General features: G+C 58.1%; 1 protein-coding gene across 1 annotated transcript in view; it reads left to right on the top strand.

Moving 5' to 3' along the window:
• The first annotated feature begins 7,114 nt into the window (after nucleotides 1–7,114).
• GAS7 (growth arrest specific 7) overlaps nucleotides 7,115–23,160 on the top strand; it is a 35,051-nt gene continuing 19,005 nt past the window's right edge. Inside the window, 4 exon segments of the mRNA XM_029928961.1 lie at nucleotides 7,115–7,515; nucleotides 13,991–14,080; nucleotides 17,759–17,874; nucleotides 20,819–20,925. Coding sequence (XP_029784821.1) covers nucleotides 7,312–7,515; nucleotides 13,991–14,080; nucleotides 17,759–17,874; nucleotides 20,819–20,925 — 517 coding nt within the window. The 5' untranslated portion in view covers nucleotides 7,115–7,311.

Here is a 23,160-nt window from a genome sequence, read left to right as displayed (position 1 = left end):
GTGTGTGTGTGTGTGTGTGTGTGTGTTCGTGTGTGTGCGCATGTCTGTGTCCGTCCCCTTGCCCCCCTGCTCATCGTCACTCTCAGCCCTGGCGGGGTGTGTTTTCTGCTGAGCCCCCAGACCGCCTTTCCCGCGCCGCCTCTGTCAGTCTATTTGGGTCGAACCTGATTTACCACCTGGCTGGTCAGTGGTTTCTGAAGACCTCAGCCTCAGCCTGCTGCGCTGTCACCGAGAGAGCCTGCGTCTCGTCGAGAAGAGTATTGGGGACACCCTCCTTCCCCGTCACTCTTGCTTCGTTCTCTAATAGAACATGGTTCTCCCCACCCCCCAAATGCAGTGAAGTTAGTACTAAACCTTTCTGTTGTTTAACGTACTCGGATATAACCTTCTCAGAAGCAGATTTTTGGCTCAAGAATTTCCCTTCCTGTGTCTACACTCGGAACTCATCCAGGATCCTGATTCATGTGCAAAGCATCATTTACGGCACCATGGCATCGGACCCAGCCTAACTGTCCATCAGCGGGGGATGGTCAAGTGGATCTGGGCACGGAATGTCCAGGCTGCTATACCACACAGCCACGAGAAAGCCCTTTTCTAAAGATTATTTAATGATTCAGGAGAACATAATATGATAATTGGAAACAAGGCATCCATACCTCTCAAAAATAAATTAACATTAAAAAAATTTTTTTTAAAGGGGCGCCTGGGTGGCTCAGTCGGTTAAGCCTCTGACTTCGGCTCAGGTCATGATCTGGCAGTTCACGAGTTCGAGCCCCGCGTCGGGCTCTGTGCTGACAGCTCAGAGCCTGGAGCCTGCTTCGGATTCTGTGTCTCCCTCTCTCTCTGCCCCTCCCTGACTGACACATGCACATGCATGCTCTCTCTCAAAATAAATTTTAAAACGTTAAAAGAAAAAGAATTAGTCAGTTAGAAAATACACATGGTATTTGGGTTGAGACCCTTTGGTCTGAGGTGCTTTTTATTTTCTCGATGCATTGCAGTATTTTCCACATGTCCTGAAATGGACACCGTGGTGGAAGCCAGATGCTGGTCCTGGGGGCGCGGGGCCGGTCAGCCCCGGAGGCAGCGACTGCGGAAGGGTGGGCAGGACTTGACTGTATTCTCTCTGGATGGTGACGCTGAGAGTTGATGTATCATCAAAGTAACAAACATGGGGCGCCTGGGTGACTCATCAGTGAAGCACCTGACTCGACCTCGGCTCAGGTCATGATCTCGTGGTTCATGAGGGCGAGTCCCAGGCCGGGCTCTCCACCGACAGCACAGAGCCTGCTTGGGAATCTCTCTCCCCCTCTCCACCCTGCCCCTGCTCACTCTCACTCTCTCTCTCTGTCTCAAAAGTAAATGTTAAAAAAAAAATTTTAAATAGAAAAATAACGCAGTGCGCAGAAGGAGCAAATAAGCATGGGCACGCCTTCCCAGGACTGGAAGGGAGCCTGTTGGCTTCTTTAGGCCGTGGAAGGATCCATGGAGGTGTGGAGTTGGTTCTCCGCAGAGGTGCTCGGGGGCCAGTCACAGCAAGACGGTAAGGGCTACACGGCACTCTCTGACACACAAAGCATCACGCTGTCCCGTGCTGTGAGTTATAATGAGGAGCGTTATGACCGAGTAATACCTGGAGAATGAACGAGCAGGTGAACACAGGGCCGTTGGAGATGTGGTTTGCTCAACGTTTGCTCCAAGCCCTGCGTGGGTTATTTTCTGTTCTCTGCTCCTCCTGAAGCAGGCGAATCAGGGAGATTAGAATGTTGGGGGTGGGGAGTGCAGACCTAATATTCCCGGGTGACCAGGAATGTGTCCCCCCCCCCCCCGTGCCCTTTCGTGGGCAGGACTGAAGCAGGCTGGGTGCCTGCAGCCCTGGGGCCCCCCTGCGTGGCCCTCCCGCAGCCCGGGGAGAGCAGATGGCTGGGCACAGGTGGTGGCGGCGGTGGTGGTGGTGGTGGTGGTGGTGGTGGTGGTGGTGGTGGTGATCTGGCGCCACCCAGTGGAAGGTTCTGGGCCTGCACCCTTGGGCTGCCCAGATGTGGGATAAATGGGGTCCACGTGATTGGCGGGCTGGGGCGTCAGAGGCTGATAGCCTTGCTGGCCTTTGTGGAAGGGAGCACAGTCTGCTCTGTCCCCTGCCTGCCCGCCTGTGAGGGGACCCCTCTCTGGTCCCTGCGCTGGTGGGACAGGGGTCACGCAAGGGATCTGCGCGCCCCCCCCCCCCCCACCGAGCCCCTTTGGTGATCAAAATTGACCCGGCTTCCCATGAAAGCCCCCCAGGAAGACCCAGGAGAGGAGACAGGGGGTGGGACCAAGGGCTTGGAACTGAAGGGTCCCACTGGAGAAGGGAGTTGGAGGTAGACTCGTCTACCTACGGGGCCCCCCCTTCACTCCAGTATCCCATGTTGGCCTTGGGTGCCTCCTTCTCCGCCAGGCCCCGACCTGCAGGCAGACGGAGCCCCTGCGTGGCTGGACAAGGCATGGGACAAACAATCACTTCATTTCGGCGTGGTACGCGCTGGAGGAAGTGTGGGTTCTGGGGACCTGGCCGGTGGCGGTGGGTGGCGGCAGAAATGTCAGTGACGAGCTTCATGGGAAAAGGTACATACGCTCAGACGGGACAGATGAGTGAGGTTCGGTTGCCACAGGGCAGTGGGGGTGCCTTCCAGGTGGAGGGAACGGCACCCGTGGATGCCCACAGGGGGAAGGAGGGCAGTGGCTCAGAACCCACAGCGGCCCCGGTGGGGGGAGGGGCTGTGGTTTACAGGGTCAGCAGGTGCCAGGAGGGAGGAAGGTGGGGCCGGCCGGTCTGCATAGGCCTATCCGGAGGAATTGGGCTTTTTTCTAACAGTATCGGGGAGCCGTCGAGAGACCTCACTCTGGGGCCCGCCTGCCGGGGAGGGGTGGGGGGCAGGGGCAGAGGCCGTGCAAAGCCTGGGTTTACACGTCAGTTGTGAACGTGCATTCGGATGCGCCCAGCTCTACTTTTGCGGGGTATCACCCCGTGGGTCCTCACCGCATAGTAACAGAGGAGCAGCCCAGGCAAGAGAGCAGGAATCCAGGCTGGGGAGGGACGCTGAAAAAAAGGAGCGAAACTTTCTAGAATCCTAGGCAGAGGGCATTTAAAAAACACCAACAACACACTTCTATTGGGGTGCCTGGGTGCCTCCGTTGGTTAAGCGTCCAGCCCTCGATTTCAGCTCAGGTCACAATCTCGCAGCTCCTGGGATCGAGCCCCATGTTGGTCTTGGTACTGATGGCACTGAGCCTGCTTGGGATTCTCTCCCTCTCTGCCCCTCCCCTGCTCATGCTCTCTCTCTTTGTCTCAAAATAAATAAATAAACTTTTTAAAAAACTTATATTATGGACACTGGCAAACATGTAGAAAAGTAGAAGGGGTATTATAATAAAGCACCGTGGGCCAGTCAGCCGTTTAACTGCCAAAATTATTTGGCCCGTCTTGTTTTGTTCATATCCCCGTTTCTTGTACGCTTACCCACCCCCGGATGATTTTAAAGCAAGTTCCTGGTGTATTGTTTTAACTGGGAACATTTCAGAGTGTACCTCTGTAGGAAAAGACATGACCTGGGCGCCTGGGGGGCTCAGTCGGTTGGGCGTCTGGCTTCAGCTCAGGTCATGATCTCCCGGTTCGTGGGTTCAAGCCCTGCGTCGGGCTCTGTGCTGACAGCTAGCGCAAAGCCTGGAGCCTGCTTCCGATTCTGTATCTCCATCTCTCTCTGCCCCTCCCCTGCTTGCGCTGTCTCTTTCTGTCTCTCAAAAATAAATAAAAACATTAATTAAAAAAAATTTTTTTTAAAAAGGAAAAGACATGACCTCAATACCACCAGCCTCCTTTAGATTTAATTTGGCGTTGTCCCCTAACACGTACAGAATTCCTATTCAGACTCCCCAGTGGCCCTCATCCTGTCTTATGTTGCTGCCTTTCTCCCAAGTCTAAGGCCCTTTCCCCTTTTACAGGTGGCTACGGTGGCTGCTAGATCCGTTCACTCTCTCCCTCTCTCTCCGCTTTATTGAGCTGTAATTCGCACAGCCGTTTACAATGAGCAGTGTTGCGTGACCATCGTTAACAACCACTTTAGAGCCCTTTCCTCATCCTGGGAAGAATCCCCCAGAGCTTTGGGCACCCGCTAATCCGCTTTCTGTCTGTCCTCGTAGACTAGCCGCTCTCTTCTGGACATCTCATAGAAGTAGAATGGCGCCCTATCTTAGGGTCCTGTGTGTCTGGCTTCTTTCACTTACAGACTGTGTCAAGGTCCGTGATGTTGCAGATGCAGTGGCCCCGTGTTCCCTTTTCACGGCCGCATAGTATTCCACCACGGGAGTTCCCACCCCATCTCGTCTATGGCTTTAGCTTCTTTTAATCTAGACTGCGTTCCCCACGCATGTTCTTTCATTTCAGCCCCCACGGTGGCTCTTTTTGGGAAGATTCCAGGTCAGTTAGGGAGGGACCTGCATGCACGGTGCACTTATTCTCTTATGCTTAGGCCCAGGCTTAGCAGTTCTGGCAAAGATTTCTACGTCCTGGCCCTTCCGACCAGCGATGCTGAGCTTGAGTTTGCGGTTAATGTGATGGCCCCCTTGCAAGGGCGCATTTTCCGTTTCTAATTAGCCAGTAATCTGGGGGAGGGGGGTGATGAGGGTGATTCTCATCACCCTCTCATTCTCCTCCAGTCTTGTCACTCAACGCTTCAGCGTCCTTGGTGACCGTGGCCTGAATCCATTGGGACTTTAGGGTTTGCAAATGGTAATTTTCTGATTCCTTAACCATTTTTATGGGCGTTCTTCCGTAAGGAAATACTGCACCCCCGCCTTCGCTGCCTTTTGAAGTTACTCATTTGTAGTCATTGTTCAGAATCATGCTCAAATTGTCCCAAATTTGGCTTGTTGGAACCTCTCTCTGCTGGCGCCTGGATCCTTTGGTGAGACCGTGATGTTCTTTGCCGGGTTTCTTACCTCCCAGCACAGTAGAATGTTCCAGATCTATCTGGCATCTGGAATGAGCCATTTGTCCAAGGGACCCGGTTCCTTTCAGTATGGGATAGTATTTAGAAATCAACTTCTGGCTAGTAGGTGTTCTCTCTGCAATGGTGCCATTCCTTCTGGGTCCTTCTGTGGCGCGTTGTAGGGGTGTGTGTGCACGATGTGTGGATGTACATGCGTGTGTGTACACAGTGGTGTATGTGCATAGTGCATATATATCACGCATGTCCGTGGAGAGGATATTGGGACAGCAGGCACAGGCCACCGGCAGCAGGCACAGACCCCAGCTGCCTGGAAGGGCCTGGAATCACCCTGCTCAGCCCTGGCTGGGACTGAACTGAGCCTCCAGGAGGGTCCCCCTTCCCCTGATGCCATCAATGCCATTACTTGCACTCCTGTCCTGGCCCCAGTTACGGGGAGGAGGGTGACCTCTGTGTCCAGCCTCATTCCACAGAGCCTTGGACACGGCGGTCCCCAGATCAGTGACCGTGGAAGATGCAGATCTTTCTTGAACCCTGTAGTGACCCCCTGGAAGAAAACAAGAGGTAGTCCCTGGTCTCAAAGTGGAGAGCTGGCGGAATACAGAGAAAAGAGATATTCAGCCGTGGGCTCTGGTTTCCTCCACTTAGTTTCCCCGTGACCCAAGACAAACGAGTTGATTTCCACAAGCCTCAGTCTACCCATCTGTGAAATGGAGGCGGCGCCTCTGAATTCTCGGAGACTATGAGGATTAGGCAAGTCTGAATAAGTCTGACGCGTAGGCTGGTGTCTTCCTCTCTTCCTCCTTCTGAGTCCCCGCCGCCCACCCCCATCCTCAGCATTGATACGGAGACGGGTACTGGCGTGCTAGATGCCCGGCCTGGCGGGCAGGAGTTCGGAGCGTGGTGGTGATGTGTTGATGACAGGGAGAATGTCCCCGTCCCCCTCCCTGGTGTGGATTTGTTTGGCCGGTGCGTCTGCACGGATGAACCTGCAGGAGGTCCCTGCACCTGCCCCAGGACGGCGGCGCTTGAGGTCCAGCCGCGGGGCCCCTGTCTTCCTCCCAGTCAGCCCGGTTTGGGCAAATGCCCTGGGGTACAACTGATCTCTCGGGACAGCTCAGGGGAGGTGACGCGTCGTTGCTTTGGAAATGCCCATCCAAGCCGTGGTGGGTCGCAAGCTTGAGGCAGCCCCCAGAGCCTGCTGGGGCCGTGGCCGCGGGCGCGGCAGTGGGGGCCCGGATGGATGACACCACGCAGAGCGGTGTGTCCCCAAGGGAGGCTCCCCGGCTCTGCTTCAGAAGGGCTGGCCCCCTGATTGCTGCCAGCGCAGCTCGGGGAGGTGTGGCTGGGACCCAGTTTGGGGCCAATGCGCATTGCAAAGCTGGTGGAGCATTGATAGCAGCCAGTGCAACTGAGGCTCGGTCCAGCTCCTTGGCAGGCAGGGTGTCTGGGCTGGTGAGCCTATTTCCTGGCCCTTGATACGGATGGTTTACGGAGTCCCTTGTAGCTGGATACTCAGAGGCTATCGGTTTCCATTAACGGACTTTCCTTACCACCCCGGGTTGGTCTGGAAGGGAGGAAAGAAGTGAGGGAACCACAAACAGGGGCCCCATCAAGCTCCCTGCTTTGTGCGCTGAGCAGACGGGAAACTGAGGCAAGGCTGACCCCTCCCCACCCCCAGATGCTCATCCTTGCTGGCATGGGATGGGGGGCTGCTGGTCCCTGAGGCTGGGTGGAGGAGCCTGTCTCTCTGAGCTTTTTCTAGAAAGCCTGGACAACCACGTCCTTAGGTTTCACTGGAGAAGGAAGGCAGTGGGCCCCAGGTCACCTGTAATGCCCCCAGCACAGTGTCTTGGCACCCCATCCTGGGGGCTGAGGCTCTAGGGACAGGTGTTCCTCCCCACCCCCAGCCACGGGAAGACATCAAAAGGCAGTCAGAAGCCTGAATGACTAAAGGCCACCCCTCCGCTCTGCTGAGAAGCCCCTCCCACCTCCCACATCACAGAGGTGGCCCTGCCGCCCCGCCCCGCCCCCGCCATGCACGTTACCCGACTGGGGATTGGCTGTGTCGGATTCAGAATAAGAAGTCATGGAGGTGGTGGCCCGCTTTAACTCTCCGTTCCCGGGCAGGCGCGCGGCGCGGTTCACCAGCAGAGGGGTTAACTCCCCGGGCCAGGGCCTGGGGGAGGAGGAGGGGGCAGACCCCGTGCTCAGACCCCGGGCTGGAGGCGTCCTCCTGTTGGCCTTCAAAGCCCGGCCCCGGAGCGGCGTGGAGTCAGGCCCCCCCCTGCCTGCCCTCTTCCCAAACATGGTGACTTAACGGTTAATGGGAGCCCGAGCGTCCCCCCGAACTTCCCCAGCAAGGGGCTTCCACCCTGCCTCCACCCCGCCCCGCCTTCAGGGAGCCCGAAAACAGAAAGCGCAGACCTCCAGGATGGAGAGCAGCTCTGACGATGTGTCCCGCCTCTCTCCCCAGAACCTGGGATCCTCCTCACCAGGCAAAAAGCAGACCAAGGAAAACACCATCACGGTAAGTGACTCCCCGAGGTCGGGTTAGCACGGAGCTGGGGCTTTCTGCTGTGCTGGGTGGTTGCCATGGCAATGTGGACCGCGGAGTGGAAGTCCCAGAGCCTGCATGTAGCCGAAACTCCCCCCTGCCTCCCCCCAACCCTGCCCCACCTCCACACCGACCCTTCCCTTCTGTGGATGCCGCTCCGGACGCTGGCCGAGTGCAGGCATCCTGGGATTCGTGCCCACGCCACTCGGGCGGGGTGGGCAGGGGGCATCCACGTGCACGAGGGGGGGGGTGGGAGGGGGTGGACAGGGCTCCGTGCAGCGATGTGACATGTAAATTACAGCCACAGGGGCTTGCTTTGTGCAGGGTGCCTTCTAGAAGGTACCAAAGTTAAAAACAAAAAACAAGAGAAGGCACCCTAAGAATAGAGTTTGACCAGACCGCCTCCGGGGCCCTTCCAGAACCCGCCAGGCCCCCAGGTGCAGGCTGGGGAGGACACCCCCCTACACACACACACGCACACACACACACACACCAGCCCCGCGCTGGGGGAAAGCCAGCAAATGCGTCGTCCGGCTGCTCAGACAGCCAAGGGCTCAGACACCTGAGAAGTGTGGTCTTGGGTTTGCTCTTTGGACACCGGGGCGGCGGAGCCGGGAATGGGGGCCTGCTCTCCTGGGCTCCATGCGGCACGGATGGTTCTGAGCGCTTCTGACCACCCCCACGAGATGACCCCGAGAGTGGGTGCCCTGCTCAAAGTCCTGCTCTGGAAGAAAGAGGGTTGCGTCCACAGTGGCATCAATAACAGCCACGGCTGCTACTTTGGTGTGCACTTATTATGCACCGGGAGTGTTCCGAGCAGCTCATTTCACACCCCACTCGCCATGTGAGGGGTGGGGGACAGACCAGTGTTGTGTGGTGGTTGTGAATGAGGGCTCTGAAGCCAGACAGCCCGGGATGAGTCTCTGCCCCTTCGGGTCTCAGTGTACACATCTGTGCAGTGGGGACATGCCGGGTATCTGTGCCACGGGGATGGTGTGTGGACTGAACGGGTCTGTACGCAGAAAGCACTTAGGACAGAGCCTGGCTCGTAGTAACTGCTCAGCATCCACTCGTCTGCTCAACCCTGTGTGCAGAGGGGAAACTGAGGCACACGGCCATAAACCTCGCCCATCCCGGAGACCTGTGCTCTCCCTCTGGGGATGGTCATCGTCCCCCCGCTGTGCCTTGGCTTTGAGCCGGAGCTTGGGGGGCCCCGCCCCAGGGTGTCCTCTCCTGCACACCTTGTTCACCGACCCCCCTCCCCCCGCCTCGTGCCTTCCCTCCTCCGTCCCCCTGACCTCCATCAGTGCCTCTCCAAGCCAGCCTGCAAGGTGCAGTCGGCCACAGGTTCCCCAAAGGATTCCTGGACCTACAGTCTGGCTGCTCTGGGACCCCAACCAACACCCCCAGAGGTTGTCAACAAATGCTTGAGCGTCCAGGAATGTTTGCAGGAGAAACTGAGGATGGGAGGGACTGGCCAGGGGACGAGGGGCAGAGCCCCGGACGTGGGGCGGGCATTGCCGGCTGCGTGCCAGGGCGGCCCTGCATGTGCCCAGGCCTGTGTGCCTCTGCTCCTTCCTGTCCATACAGCACTCGCTCCCTCCCTGCCCCATCCCCAGCCCTTCGTCCTCTGGGCTCTGATCCCTTAGAGCTCACGGTTTTCCAGGGAGCAGACCCTGCAGGGCCACTGGGACGGGGTGGGGGGAAGAGGAGACGCCCAGGTCCCGGGGTGCAGGAAACCTCTCCTGGTGAGTAGGGGCGGGGTGCGCAGTCTCCCGTCCTGTAGGGGCGGATTCCACGGAGCAAACATTTACAGCGATTCACCCGGATGCGGCCTGCAGTCTGGCGGTGCGTGCGGGTCTGGGTCCAGGTCTTGGTGGAGGACCGAGGATCCAGGAGAGAGCTTGATTCTGAGATTTCCAGCCGCCCCTCCCACTGGTGGCCTGGGGCAGGCTTCGGGCAGGGCCAGCTGCAGACCGATTGCTGATGAGGAATGACGGGCACTGATGGCAGCTCGCGGCCCTGGGCACAAACACATGTCAGAATCTAGAGGATCCCAGACAAGATGACCATAACAAAGCCACACAGCCACACTCCTGTCCTGGAAAGAGGGTTCTGGATACTCCCATGGTCCTCAGCTCCCTGCTGCCTGAGGTGGTCCTTCTGGGAGGGAGCTCGTGGGCTGGAGGTGAGCCGTCTGGGTCATTTCCTTCCTGCTTCCGCAGACCTCGGCTCTGACGCTTCTCCTCCACACCCTCCCAGGTCAGCCTCCGTCCAGAAGCAAAGTCAGAACCGGCTGCCCAGATCGGGACCGTGAGGGACCGTGACCTCTGCCCTCCTCCAGTGCAGCCTCCGCACGGGGGTCTGGGGGCCGAAGGCACGAGCTCAGGGACTCCAGCATCAGCCCCTTGGGAGGGTCGGACCTGTGCTCAGCTGGAGGAGAGGGGGTTACTCCATTTATCTGAAGGTTGGAGAAAACAGAGTCGGTATCCGCGTGAAGATGCTACCGATGGATCAAGGATGGGGATTTCAGGAGGAGCGAGGGGGAAGGGGGCAGCTCCTTGGACTTCTCCCAAACAGTGCTCCTTGCAAGGCATGCCCCCTCCTTCGGGCTGAGCGCCGCCTTGGGTAGGAGCGTAGAAGGTAGTGGGACAGAAGCTAAAAACCAGACCGCTGACTTCAGACCGTGACTCCACCGTTACACACAAGCTGTGTGATTTCGAGTAACTTACCTAACCTCTTTGTGCCTTAGTTTCCTGCTCTGTAGCGTGGAGATAACAGAGTGCCTGCCGGCCCGGGCATGATGGTAAAGTGGGGTGGTACGTGCAAAGCAGGACAAGGTCTGGCGTGTTACTAGCTCTCGGCGGGCTCTGGCTGTGCCTGGGAGGCCCTGGAAGGACTCGTCCCCAGGCAGCATCCCTGGTGGCCCGGATCGGCGTTCCTCCTCCAGGAAGCCCTCTCTGCTGCACCCAAAGCGCTCCCCCCACAAGCAGCCCAGTCAGGCTGCTGTGCTGCAGGGCACCTCCGGGCTCCCATGCCTGTGGGGCGCCCCTCTGGCCTCAGTTTTGACTGCTCCCTGCCCGTTTCCCAGCACAGTCCGCACCTGTGCAGTCCTTTCCCCCCATACAACTCTCTATACCTCCCACTCCCTATCGGCCAGACCCTGACCCTCTTAGTACCTAATTCTCTCTCTCTCTCTTTCTCTGATTCCTCCCCCGTCCCTAGCCCTTCCTGCAGCCCCAGCGCCCATGTTTAAACCCAGTAGTACATTTATCCCAAAGCGCTGCAATCCCTTATTGACTTGTGCGCCTTCCTCACGAGGCTACAAAACCGTTGAGACGGAGAGCAGTCTGTCCGTCCGTCCCTGGCCCTTCGGCCACCGCACCAAAAACGCTTCCTGAGCACCCGTGGGGCCCGTGCTTGGCAGGCCATGGGGCCACAGCAGGGAAAGGGCCTCCCCCTCCTCGCAGAGCAGACCGTCTGGCAAGAAAAGAGATGCTCATGAGTCGTGAGAAGTGTAATTACAGATGCGTGTGTGCAAGGCGCTGGAAGGCTCTAGAGGAGCCCGTGACACGAAGTCGCCACTCGACAGACACTTGCATGGGAAGCGGACGAGTAAGCGGCCACCCCGACGGCTCTGTGGCTGAGGGCTTGAGCTCTGTGGTCAGCCCGGCTCGGATTCGGACTGACTCGGGTCCGTGATCTTGTGTCTTCGTATAAAATGAGGCCCATGGTACCCAGCTGGCGGGCTTGCTCAGATGCTGACCTAGGAATGCGCGCAAGGCTCCTGGCGGGGTGCCTGAGTGAGGGCTGTCCAGTGCCTCAGGGTGATTACACAGCCTCCGGGGGTGGGGGAGGGGATGGGAGGGGCGGGCAGCGGGGTGCAGTTCTCCAGTCGCCTACCAGGGGGCGCAGGGCTCTGTGAGCATCTGGGAAACCCCCTAGAACTGCTGGGCGCCAGCCATCAGAAAACCAGAGTTGGTAGAGGTGGCGACAGGCGCCCTGGGGTCCCCAACCAGTCTGTCCTCACAAAGTGGTGTGAGCAGCAACAGGGGTGAGCCCTCGTCCTCCCCACCCACCTCCCCCAGCCCAGCCGGCTCCCCTCAGTGGTGGAAGGGGCTACAGGACCCCTCGCCCCTAGCCGCCCACAGGACACCCTGGAAGACGCTTGTGTCCACTGCCGGGCACCCCCATCCCCCCACCTCTGTGATCCTTAGGGCCCAACTGGATGTCATCATTAATTTGTCATTAGATTTGGTCTGAATTTTCACGGACCACATTATTAGGCGAAATAAGGATGCCCCGTAGTGGAGTTATCTTTGGAAACAAGAATAGCTAGAACGTGAAATTTAGGACTGCGTGAAACTTTGGAATCCAGCCCTCGTTTTCACGGTTCAACGGGAGGCCCACGCAGCAGCGGGTCGCCGATGCCCCCGAAGGAGACTCCCCTCTGGACGGCCTTGAGCCTCAGGCTGGAGGGAGGGTCTGGGGAGACAGCAGCTGGATGCTGGCCACTGAGGGCGGCCCTCCCGCACCCCTACAGCAGGCGCCTGCACGCCAGTGACACCTCGGGGTGGAAACTCCCCACCCCAGTGGGTCCCTCGAGCCTGCACCTTGACCTTGGCGGAAATCAGTGTTCCCGTCTCTGGTGTTCTCTGGCTCATTCCTGCCGCTCGGGCTTTTCCGTCAGAATGGGAATCTGGGCCCTCCCTTCCGCCAGGCGTCGGTGTCCAGGAGGGGAGGGGCCCCCTGTCCTTGGCTGGGACTTCTCCCCCCCGTAAGGCAGGCCTGTGCCCCTGGCAGCAGGGGGGCACGAGGCGGGGGGCTCTAGATGCACGTCCAGCCGCCCTCAAGCCCCCGAACCTGAGGATATGGCTGGGGGCCCCATGGGCCCCACCCGGCCGGCAGAGAAATTGGTTTGTTGACATTGACCTTGTTATCATCATCACCAACTTTGAATCACTTGCCAGCATCTAAACCTTGAGACGCTTCGCCTAATACTCCCCGGTTTGGGCTTCTCTGGAGTCGTTTGACCCGACGGCCCACCGGGCTCCTCGTGCTGGGTCGGCATCAGACGGCAGGAGCCAGGAGGGACCCGCTGGTTACATGCGTGTCCGTGGACACCACCCCTTCCCGACGCCAAGGCCACTCCCCCCACCACCCCCATCACATTCCAGCTTCTGAGCAAGAGGTACCACCGGCTTTGGAGTTGGTGGCCTCTGTCCAGATCCCTGGGGTTTTCTTTTTTCTTTTTTAAAGTTTATTTATTTTGAGAGAAAGGGAGAGAGAATGTGAGCAGGGCAGGGGCAGAGAGAGAGGGAGAGAGAGAGAGAATCCCAAGCGGGCTCCGTGCTGTCAGTGTAGACCCTGACACGGGCCCAAACTCACGAACCGTGAGGTCATGACCTGAGCTGAGATCAGGAAGTGGAAGCTTAAGTGACAGAGGAGCCCTGGGCTCCTGTACAGCCCCTGCCTTGGACATCAGACGGCCCCCCTGCAGCCCCTGCGGGCCCCGTGTGAGGCTTAGAGTCTGCAGGGCTTGCACCCTTAGGCAAGGAGCCCAGAGGCTCCAACGAGGCTCCTGTGAAGGACACGAAGCAGCAGGCTCTGCGGGAGCGGATCCCGGGCTTGAACCGGGTCCAGCAGGAGCAGCGGTAACACGCTGGGTGCCGCGGACAAGCCCGGGCAGGAGAGTGGGAGACGGTGGCAGGACTGTGTGCGCCGCCCTGTCCCGGCCGAGGGCCAGCCCCGCGCACGCACCCTGGACGGTCCTTTAAATGCTCCTTTTTATGAAATAAAACACACAGGGTAACCTGTCGCCCTGACCCTCAACCACGGAATTCCTTTCTCTGGGAGCAGGTGATGTTATCGGCTTCCAGAAGTGTTCTGTACGTAAATACCCAACTGTGCACACACTTTCTCCTGCTCTCTCTCCCTCTCTTTTTCCTGTACAAGTGGTGTCAAGCTCTGAGTGCCGTCTCACGTCTGGGGCTTTTCTTCCCCACTCAGTCGTACGACCCGGCGCCCCGTCCGCAGCACCACGTCAGAACTTTCTCCCGGTGTCCGCTGCTCTCGATGCGGACCCCACGGATGCCCCTCTGCCCCACGGTTGCGTGGGTGCTGGCAGACACGGTGCACACACATGCGGATCCATCATCGCGGCTGGTTTTGATGAGCAGTCGTGGGGTCGGAGGCCCAGGCTGTGTGGTTTTCATGTGTCCTGTTACCACGCCGCCTTCCAGAGAGTTCTGACCAATTCTAGCCCCTCAGGGCCGGGCGTGGGTCCCGTTCATCCAAAAAAGCATGAGCCTCCCAGGGTCGCCCTGCACGATCTATCCAGTGGTCACTGAAAAGGGACGTCGGTAGTCCTGTGTCCCAGACGCGGAGCCTCCCAGCTGTCCCCAGCCGTCCAGGGAAGTCACGTTCTCCCTTGTCCTGTGCCCTGCAGATAAACTGCGTGACATTCCCTCATCCGGACACGATACCAGAGCAGCAGCTGCTGAAGCCAACGGAGTGGAGCTACTGTGACTACTTCTGGGTAAGTGGGGCCTCGGGTTCCCCCCGCTCCGTGAGCGCCCCTCCCCCACCCCCGCCGAGGATCGGAGTGGACAGCTGGAAGGGCATGAGGGGCCTTGAGCTCAAAGAAGGGAGTCCCCTCGTTAGGTCTCAACAGGAGACTTAGCCTCCGAGGCAGGAATTTAAGCCCCTCTTGGAGTCCAGATGATTCCATAAATCTCTGAGAATCCATAGGATTTTCCTGCAGGGCCACATGGGAACAATGGCCTGGACAGAATGCAGATAAGCCTGAGGGCCACTCCTTGGCTGGACACATTGGGCAAACACTTCGGGCCTCTCTGCTTCCATCAGTGAGAGGAGGTTGGGGGCTGGGATCGGTAGAGAGCTCCACCTTTAGCAGCTGTGGCCCTAGGATCCCGTTTCCTGAGTGCAGAGTTTCAATTTTGCAAGATAAGAAGAGGTTCTGGAGAAGGGCACTGGCGATGGCCACGTAGGACCACGGACGTGAGGTCACTGAGCGGCACACTTAAAAATGGTGAAGGTGGTGAGTTTATGCGAAGGGTATTTTTTCCCACTATTGAATAAATACCTTTTGACAAATGCACAGCTCACCTGCTCAGAAACTCTGGGAATAGTCGGCATTTGCATCTGAAAGTCAGCGATGACTTTCACACCTACGTGGCCTCCTGGATTTGCGCAGCGGTGATGAGTGCACAAGCTTGTGACCGTATTCAAAACCACTGAATTGTACACTTTGGGGAAAAAAGGAAAACATTTGCAGCGACCCTGAGGAACAGTAAATAAACAGAATAAATAACTTTCACTACCCGTGTGGAATGGATGACTACCCTTTTTTAGATGTGCTAATAACCAAGCGCTCGACAAAAGTGCTTTTGTTCTGTTAACGAGTCACTTGCACTCTCGGAGGCGCCCAGTGAGTCCTCTCAGCCCAGCTGTGTTTCTTCCAGATGCTGGGGGTCCGTGCAGAGGTGGCAGACATCGTGGGGAGGGCTCTGGGGGGGCATCAGGCCTGAGGGGTGAGCTCAGAGGTGACTCACGCTGAGCGGGGGACGGAGTGTACGGGACTCTGTCGGCGCTGGGAACCCGCTAGTTTTTATGCTGTCTGTAGTCGGAAGATGTGGGCATGGGATGTGACCTGGGTGAGGAGCATAGCGCGGGAAGGGCTGGGAGCGGGCAGGGCGGGGGTCAGCGGCAGGTGCGGGGGCCCAGGAGACACGAGGACGGAGCGGCTGCGTTTATAGACGCCGCCCCTAAACAGGGACGTGGGAAGCAGGGCGTTCGGAGACCCTGGGAGCTGAAGGCCAGCATGCGTGGGGCATCGTGTGGGGGCATCGGGGAGCCCTGGGGACCGAGAGGGGAGCCTGTGGCCGTGCCCCTGGCCAGCATCCACGGGAGCCACATCTCTGTGTTCTCATCCCCATTCAGGCTCTGCTGGGACTCTGCCCCTTGCTCTAGGGTTTTATTTCCCTGACCACCATCTTGTCTGCTTAACAGAAATCTCCCTGCTGACACGGTCATTGAGGTCCACCCCCTCCGGCTGGTTTTCCCGAGTGTGGACAGATTGCCCGCACACCCAGCCTATGTGGGAGGCAACTGAGGCTTGGTATTTGGGGGGATTTTTCTTTTTCTTTTTCTTGAATTGTTAAGTTTATTTATTTATTTTGAGAGAACACGTGCGCACATGCGTGTGATCAGGAGAGGGAAGAGAGGGGAGGGAGAGAGAGAATCCCAAGCAGGCTCTGTGCTCAAACCCACAAACCCCGAGACCATGACTTGAGCCAAAATCAAGAGTCAGATGATCAACCGCCCCAGCCACCCAGGCACCCACTTTTGCTTTTTTCTCAAGGTATAGCATTCACACGGTGAGGTGCACAAATCTTAAACATACCTGGAGAGGGGGCACCTGGGGAGCTCAGTCGGTTAAGCATCCGACGTCAGCTCAGGTCATGATCTCACGGTTCATGGGTTCGAGCCCCCATGAGGCTCAGAGCCTGGAGCCTGCTTCTGATTCTGTGTCTCCCTCTCTTTGTCCTGCCCCCACACCCTGCTCATACTCTGTCTTTCAAAAATAAATATTAAAAAAACAAACCCTGACATACCTGGAGAAGCATGGTGTGTTTTGTGTGGTAGTGATCTGCCTGTCACAAGAAGTATTAGCAGTGTGGCCCAAAGGGCTTCACCTGAGGCTGGGAGACCCCACATTGGGAGAGAGTTCTGGGGGAGGGGGGTGTCCATAAAGTTTTCAAATGCTTGACAATGGGAAGTGGGGTTCTCTCCAGGCATCACCCACCCCTTTCTGAAATTCACTTCCCCTAAAACGTCAGCTCTGGAAAGGATCTTAGAGATGTAACCTAGTCTTATTGCAAAGGTAAAGGGCATCGAGGAGACGGTGCCCAAGCTTAGAAAGACCTGGGCGCATCACCCAGTTGCTGAGCTGAGGCAAGGACCAGGTGTCTTTGACCCTGGGACAGAGTCCCCATGGATGCACCTGTCTGATATCCAAGGATGTGTATTTAACTTTTTTCCATGAAGTAGCAGAGCAGTGGAGTGTGGATTCCTGGTGGGGAAAGACCTAGTGGAGGCAGGAGGACACGGGTTTAGGTGAAGGGAAGTCTCTGAGAGCCACGTGGGCAGAGGCCAGGGTGAGCCTAGGGGGCCCCGGCTGGAGGCGGGCAGCGGTCCTTAGGGAATTGCAGGCAAAACAGAAGAAAACCTTGAACTCTGAAATTTTAAGTGTTTGCAGAACAAATCCCATTTTGTTGACTTGGCCATCTTCCCGACTCCTGACTTATTTAAAATGTAACTAACATTAAGGGCACCTGGGTGGCTCACTCGGTGCCTCTTGATCTCGGCTCAGGTCATGATCTCACAGTTGGTGAGTTCAAGCCCTGTGCCGGGCTGGGCGCTGACAGTCCGGAGCCTGCTTAGGGTTCTCTCTCCCTCTGTCTGCCCCTTCCCCTCTTTCTCGCTCTCTCAAAGTAAATAAATAAACTTTAAAAAAGTAACTAATATTAGATACCATGCATCGAGCAGTGAGTGGAGGGGGAGCCCTGTGCTGAGCCATTTCCAGAGGTCATTTTTCCGGAGACGACCGTGCCGGGCCGGTGCCAGCGCACCCCGCCTCACAGATGCAGCAACCCCCCAGCTGGGTTGTCAGCCCTGGCACCCTGCCCTTCAATCCGGTCTTTCCGGAAGCCATTGTGCTCTTTGTGAATGTGCAAGAGAGGATTGCCGAGGCCTGGCCAGTGCGGGGAGCTGGCGGGAGACGGGAGGGCGTAGGGTCCGGCTCACCTGCACCCCCTCAAGGCCACAGACTGTCCCAGCTTAGGATCAGGCCACCAAGGCTCCCCAGAGCTTCTCCCCAGCGGCAGGGCTGCCTGGTTGGGAGCAGGAAGCCGGTAGGGGGGTGGGGGCTGATGCCTGCGGTCCTGGCCACCTGACTTTGCTCTTCTTCCTCAGGCCGTGAGGATCTGGTGTCACAGGTGTGGGGCGGCGGGGGCGGTCCCCGGGGTTCGTGGGGGTGGGGTGCACCAGATGAGACACAAGCTGGGGGCAGAGGGACGCAGCCCTCCTGGCCTGAGGTCTGCTTGCCAGGCGCACCCGGATCCCCCCCGGGGCCCCCGTCCCTGCACCCCGACACCCTCGTCACCTAAACTCTCCGGTGCTGTGTCCTCTCCAGGCTGATAAGAAGGACCCCCAGGGCAACGGCACCGTGGCTGGCTTTGAGCTGCTCCTGCAGAAGCAACTAAAGGGCAAACAGATGCAGAAGGAGATGTCAGAGTTCATCCGGGAGAGGTGAGACCCGGGACCCCTTCCAGCTCCTGGGACGGGTCACACCCCCACCCTGAGCCCAAGGTTGGCGTGGGCTTTGTCAAGCGCCTGCCTGCTGGGGGCAAGCGCCTGGGATGCACCCTCTGGCCGCCCAGCACCAGGCGTGGTCAGTGCCGCTCACCAGAGCGTGAGGCCGGAGGCCCCTGATGTGGCTCTTGGGACCAATATCACCTCCAGCCGCATGGCTTTGGTCTGTGTGATATTTTTAAGGCTTGAACCTTAAGCATTTTTGTTGTTGTTGTTGTTGTTGTTGTTAAATTGGTAGATTTTACATGACAAGCTGGCTCTCTGGCATGTCTGGAGAAGGGAGAAAGGTCTGGAGAGCATGGCCGGAGCCCAGTGGCAGCCAGCCCTGTGGAGGGGGCCACCCTCTAGGTTGCTGGAACCTTCCTCCCCTGCAGCGTCTGCACATGGACTGGCTCTGCCCCTTGGCCGACCCGCGTGGCCCCCATTTGACGCCCCATTCCCATCATAACAAGAAAGGAGAATGTTCCCTTGTTCTTTCATCTCTGAACCAAAGCTGTGTCCCAGACTTTGACCCTGTTCCCCCATCCCTGCCTTGGAGGGGGGGGGGGCTCAGTCTGATGGAAGAGCCGGGTGGGGTCACTGGGACACGTGCCCAGGTTCTCACTGTGGTTTTGCTGAAGGACGGAGGACACAGTACATTCAGCCAGATGCAAACAGGACAGATTATAAGAAGTTCCTTCTCAGGGCGCCTGGGGGCTCAGTCAGGTGAGCGTCCCGCTTCGGCTCAGGTCATGATCTCATGGTTCATGGGTTCGAGCCCCACGTTGGGCTCTGTGCTGACAGCTCAGAGCCTGGAGCCTGTTTCAGATTCTGGGTCTCCTTCTCTCTCTGACCCTCCCCTGCTTGTGCTGTCTCTCTCTATCTCTCAAAAATAAATTTAAAAACAGAAATTAAAAAAATTTTTAACTCCTTCTCCACTTCCTGCCCTTTCAGTTCCCCCTCACTCTGAGACCCTGTGAGCTCACCCTCACTGGCACACACACTGCACATCCGTGTGCACACGCGCATGCATGCAGGTTTCCATCTACACTTTCCAGGATACGCTGGAAATTCTGACAGTAAATAACATATTTTTTAAATGGTTTTAATTATAATAATCCTTTAGTAATAATTCCCGAGCATTTTAAAGCACCCCTTTTCCTTATGACGCATGCTGTCTATTTGTTTAATCAAATCTTTGTTCTAGGACCCATTATGCTGGCAGGGAATAGGGAGAATGTGGGGCTCACAGCTCAGGTGTGGGGAAACAACAGTATCAAACAGGCACGGACGGGGGAGCCGAGGGGCTCAGTCGGTGAAGCATCCGACTTCGGCTCAGGTCATGATCTCACAGCTTGTGGGCTTGAGCCCCGCATCGGGCTCTGTGCTGACAGCTCGGAGCCCGGAGCCTGCAGCCTGCTTAGGGTGCTGTGTCTTCCTCTCTTTCTGCCCCTCCCCCACTCATATTTCGTTTCATTCTCTGAAATAAACAAACATTTCTTAAAAGTTAAAAAAAAAATAGGAACAGGCCGTAGAGCCGAAGTTGGGACACACTTACGGTTCCTGCTTTCAGAAAGACACTGTTGGCAGATAAATGGGATCTGGCGTTATACAACACTCTGGTCTTCCGCGAGGGATGCAGACTTTTCTCGGTCCGCCGGGGTCTGCTAGGGGGCAGGGGAGAGTGGAGGTGCACAGGGAGAGCGAGCCGGGCCGGTGGTTTGCCGAGGCCGCGGCCTGGGACAGGTGGGCGGGGTGGGGGCAGAGGTGACATTCAGGAACAGCCAGACCCCCGAGCCATTGACATTGAGGGGTCTTTGGAGAGGTGAAGCTAGGAGTGTGCCGTGGTTACATCTGCTTTCGGGAGAGCCGTGTTGGCCTCGGGCTGGGGCCTGCAGACTGCCCCCCCTCCATGTCACCCTGGGGAGGGCAGAGCAATGGCTAGGAAGTGACGGAGAGGGAGATAGACTCCAGCCGGACCCGGAGGCGGCCAGAGCGGGCCGTGAGAGCGGAGAGAGAAGGAGCATGGCTCTGGGTCTCTCAGGCCAAAGCAGAAAGTGATTCTTGCTCAGGACGATGCCTCAGGGCTCGGTCAGGCCACCCGTCCCCACATCGCCACACCCTTGGCCCATCAGCTTCGGAGCCCCTGGGAACAAGGGCTCTGGCCCCTCAGAGCATCTCTGGGGCCTTCCCCTTTGCCGAGCGACGGGCTCGGGGCTTCTGAGTGGCAGCCCCTGTCCCCAGGCGGCCCAGAGGACCACGCAGGGGTGAGCAGTGCCTTTGGTGGCCCTTTAACACCATGTGCCAGATAATAGGAAACACTTCCTGGAGCGTAGCCTTGGACGTGTGTCAAGCGCCCGCCTGCTGGGAGCAAAGCCCACGGCAGCTCCCCTCCCCAGGGAAGCGGAATCAGCCGCCTGCTCGGGGTACTGCCTGGTTTCCATGGAAATCCTGTGCCCTGCAGGCCTGACCGTTAGAGGCACTGGGGGCTGGGAGGCCAGAAGGAAGAGGTGCTGTCCCTTCTCCCGCGGGTGTCACCGCCTTGGAGGGTCTAAACCCGGAGCGCTGGGGGCGGGAAGGGAGGCGAGGACCGCACCGGGCATCCCTTCATTCATGGGAAGGCCTCCCGAGGGTCCAGCCCTGGGCTGGGAGCTGCGTGAACCACAGCCCAGCAGACGGCTGGGAACATCCCATTTCACAGAAGAAGAGACTGACGTTCAGAGAGGTTCATTCATTCAGCAGATGTTTGGGGAACACCTGCTGTGTGTCAGGCTGACGGACAAGAGCCTTGAACTGTGAAGCGTCTGGTCTAGCAGTTTCCTTCACAGAGTTCCCACGCGGCAGGGCAGACCCGCAGTCCTGCATCCGAGACCTGACGTGTTGCATTTCCTCCCTTTTGCAGGATAAAAATTGAAGAGGAATACGCAAAGAACTTGGCGAAGCTCTCTCAGAACTCCTTGGCTGCGCAGGAGGAGGGGTGAGTGGGGAGGAGCAGGAGGCAGGGAGGTGGTGGGTAGATTCCTACTTATGACCGCTGATCGCTGATCCCTGCCACGGCCACACCTAAATGGGGAAGGCTGCCAGCCTGGCTCAGAGCGGGCACCCGTGACCCAGGTGTGACCGTCCGCCCCAGGGGCCACACCCATGCTCTGGGTGGGGACCCAAGACCCCAGGAGCCACACCCACGCTCGGCGCGGGCACCCGAGGCCCCAGGGGCATGCATCCATACTTAGGGTGGGCCCTTCCACACTCCGCGGTGGCCAAGGACCTCCCACCAGATGCTGGAGTTTGCCCGCAAGCCCCCTGCCCCCGAACCCCCTGTCTCTGAGGACAGGCTGGGAAGAAACTAGGTAGGAGACGATTCTGTACCCAGCCCGTGTTTAGAGTTCTCTCCCTCCAGCCTGAGGCCCACTCAGGCCCCCCTCCCCCTCCAGTTCTGACAGTCCTGACCTCCCTGGGTGGGGCCTGGCCTGGGGGAGGCTCACCTGCACCCCCTCCCCAGCCCCAGAAGCGAAGCAAAGGAAGACAGTAGGCTTCTCTGTTCGTCTCCTAATGGAGACTTCAGCCCGCCGACGGGGACATGGAACGGTGCAGCCACCGGGGAAAACCGCTCGGCAGGATGGCCCTGTGACCTGGCCGGTCCGAGCATAGGTTTGCGCCCAGAAGAACTGAAGACACTCAGACGAATATGCGTATACATGCGTGTTCATAACAGCCCGATCCACAGTAACCAAAATGCGCAAACAACCCAAATGGCCGTCGGGGGCTGGACGGCCTGGCAAACGGTGGCACGTCCATTCTGGGTACGTGGAGACGTGAGGGAGCGTGATTTAGCCTCAAGGAGCGTCCAGTCCCGATCTGTGTCTGTGCTGCCGTGTGGATGAACCTGAAGAACATTACTCTCGGTGTAAGAACCTAGACAAAAAGGTTGTGTGTTTCAGGATTCTGTTTCTAGAAAATGTTCAGAACTGGGAAATCCACGGGGGCAGGATGAAGGCAGCTGATAGTCAGGGAGTCACTCCTTGATGGGTACGGCTTTGGGATTTTGAGAGACAGAGAGTGTGAGTGGGGAAAGGGGCAGAGAGAAAGGGAGACACAGAATCCGAAGCAGGCTCCAGGCTCCGATCTGTCAGCACAGAGCCCGACGCGGGGCTCAAACTCACAAACCCTGAGATCATGACCTGAGCCGAAGCCGGACACTCAACTGACTGAGCTCCCCGGGAGCACAGGTACAGGGTTTGTTTTTGAGGTGTGCATTCATTTGTTTGGACCGCCCTAACAAAATTATAGACCTGGCAACTGGAACAACAGAAATTTAATTCATGGTGGTTCTGGAGGCTGAGAAGTCCAAGATCAAGGTGCCAGCAACATTGGAGTCTGGCGAGAACTCTCTCGAGTTCCAAGCGCACCTTTCCCAGCAAGCAGGCTCTGCGGGCTCTTCCTACAAGGACGTGAACCCTGTTGGATCGGGGCCCAACCCCTTCTTTCTTCACTTAACCTCGATTACTTAGAAGCCCCCCCTCCAGATAACAGCCATGCTGAGGGTAGGGGCTTCGGGCCTCAACATACGACTTGGGGGGGCGCGGGGACACGAGCACTCAGCACATAACGGGGGTGCAGAGGTTCTGGAACAAGTTAGAGGTTGTGGTTGCAGAACGCGGTGCCTGTCCTCAGCGCCCCGCAGGCCTGTTCTCTTTAAGACCGTTCATTTCACGTCATGTGACTTTCGCCTCAGTAATCCAGACCCACAGGCTCTGGAGGTTGGAGGCCCAGGTGTCCCCGGGTCCCTCCCACCTGTGTGGTCTGCGGTGGGACCCTTTCTGCAAGGGGACGTGAGGCCGAGGAAGGAGGATGCGGTGTGGTTGTGGTTGGCAGTCGGCTGCCATGTTGAAGCCCTCGGGGGATGGGCCGTGCCAACCAAATTATGGCCTCTGCGTGGGCTCGTGCCGCGGCCAAGAGGCTGCCTCTGCAGGGCTGTCGCCAACCCGGTGGAAACAGGGTGGCCCTGGCGGGCCTGGGGCCCCTCCGAGGACAGAGATGAGCTTCCACCGGGGGCGCCCTCCTGCCCCAGGCCTTGAACTCCAGCCAGCATTGCCGGGGGGAGCGGGGAGTCCCCCCTCAGACCCAGCAGGGCGGCCTCCCTGGACATCCCCGTGCCCTGCAACCACAGCGCCACTCCGGAACCTTCCGGCTGCTGCCTCCTCGGCCTGGGCTGCTGCCAAGGACACTCCATCCTGCCAACGC

The sequence above is a fragment of the Suricata suricatta genome, chromosome 17 (genome assembly GCF_006229205.1).
Source record: "Suricata suricatta isolate VVHF042 chromosome 17, meerkat_22Aug2017_6uvM2_HiC, whole genome shotgun sequence".
In the NCBI taxonomy this organism is placed as follows: domain Eukaryota; kingdom Metazoa; phylum Chordata; class Mammalia; order Carnivora; family Herpestidae; genus Suricata; species Suricata suricatta.
The sequence above is the reverse complement of the archived record's forward strand: the minus strand, read 5'-3'. Positions and strand labels throughout refer to the sequence as shown.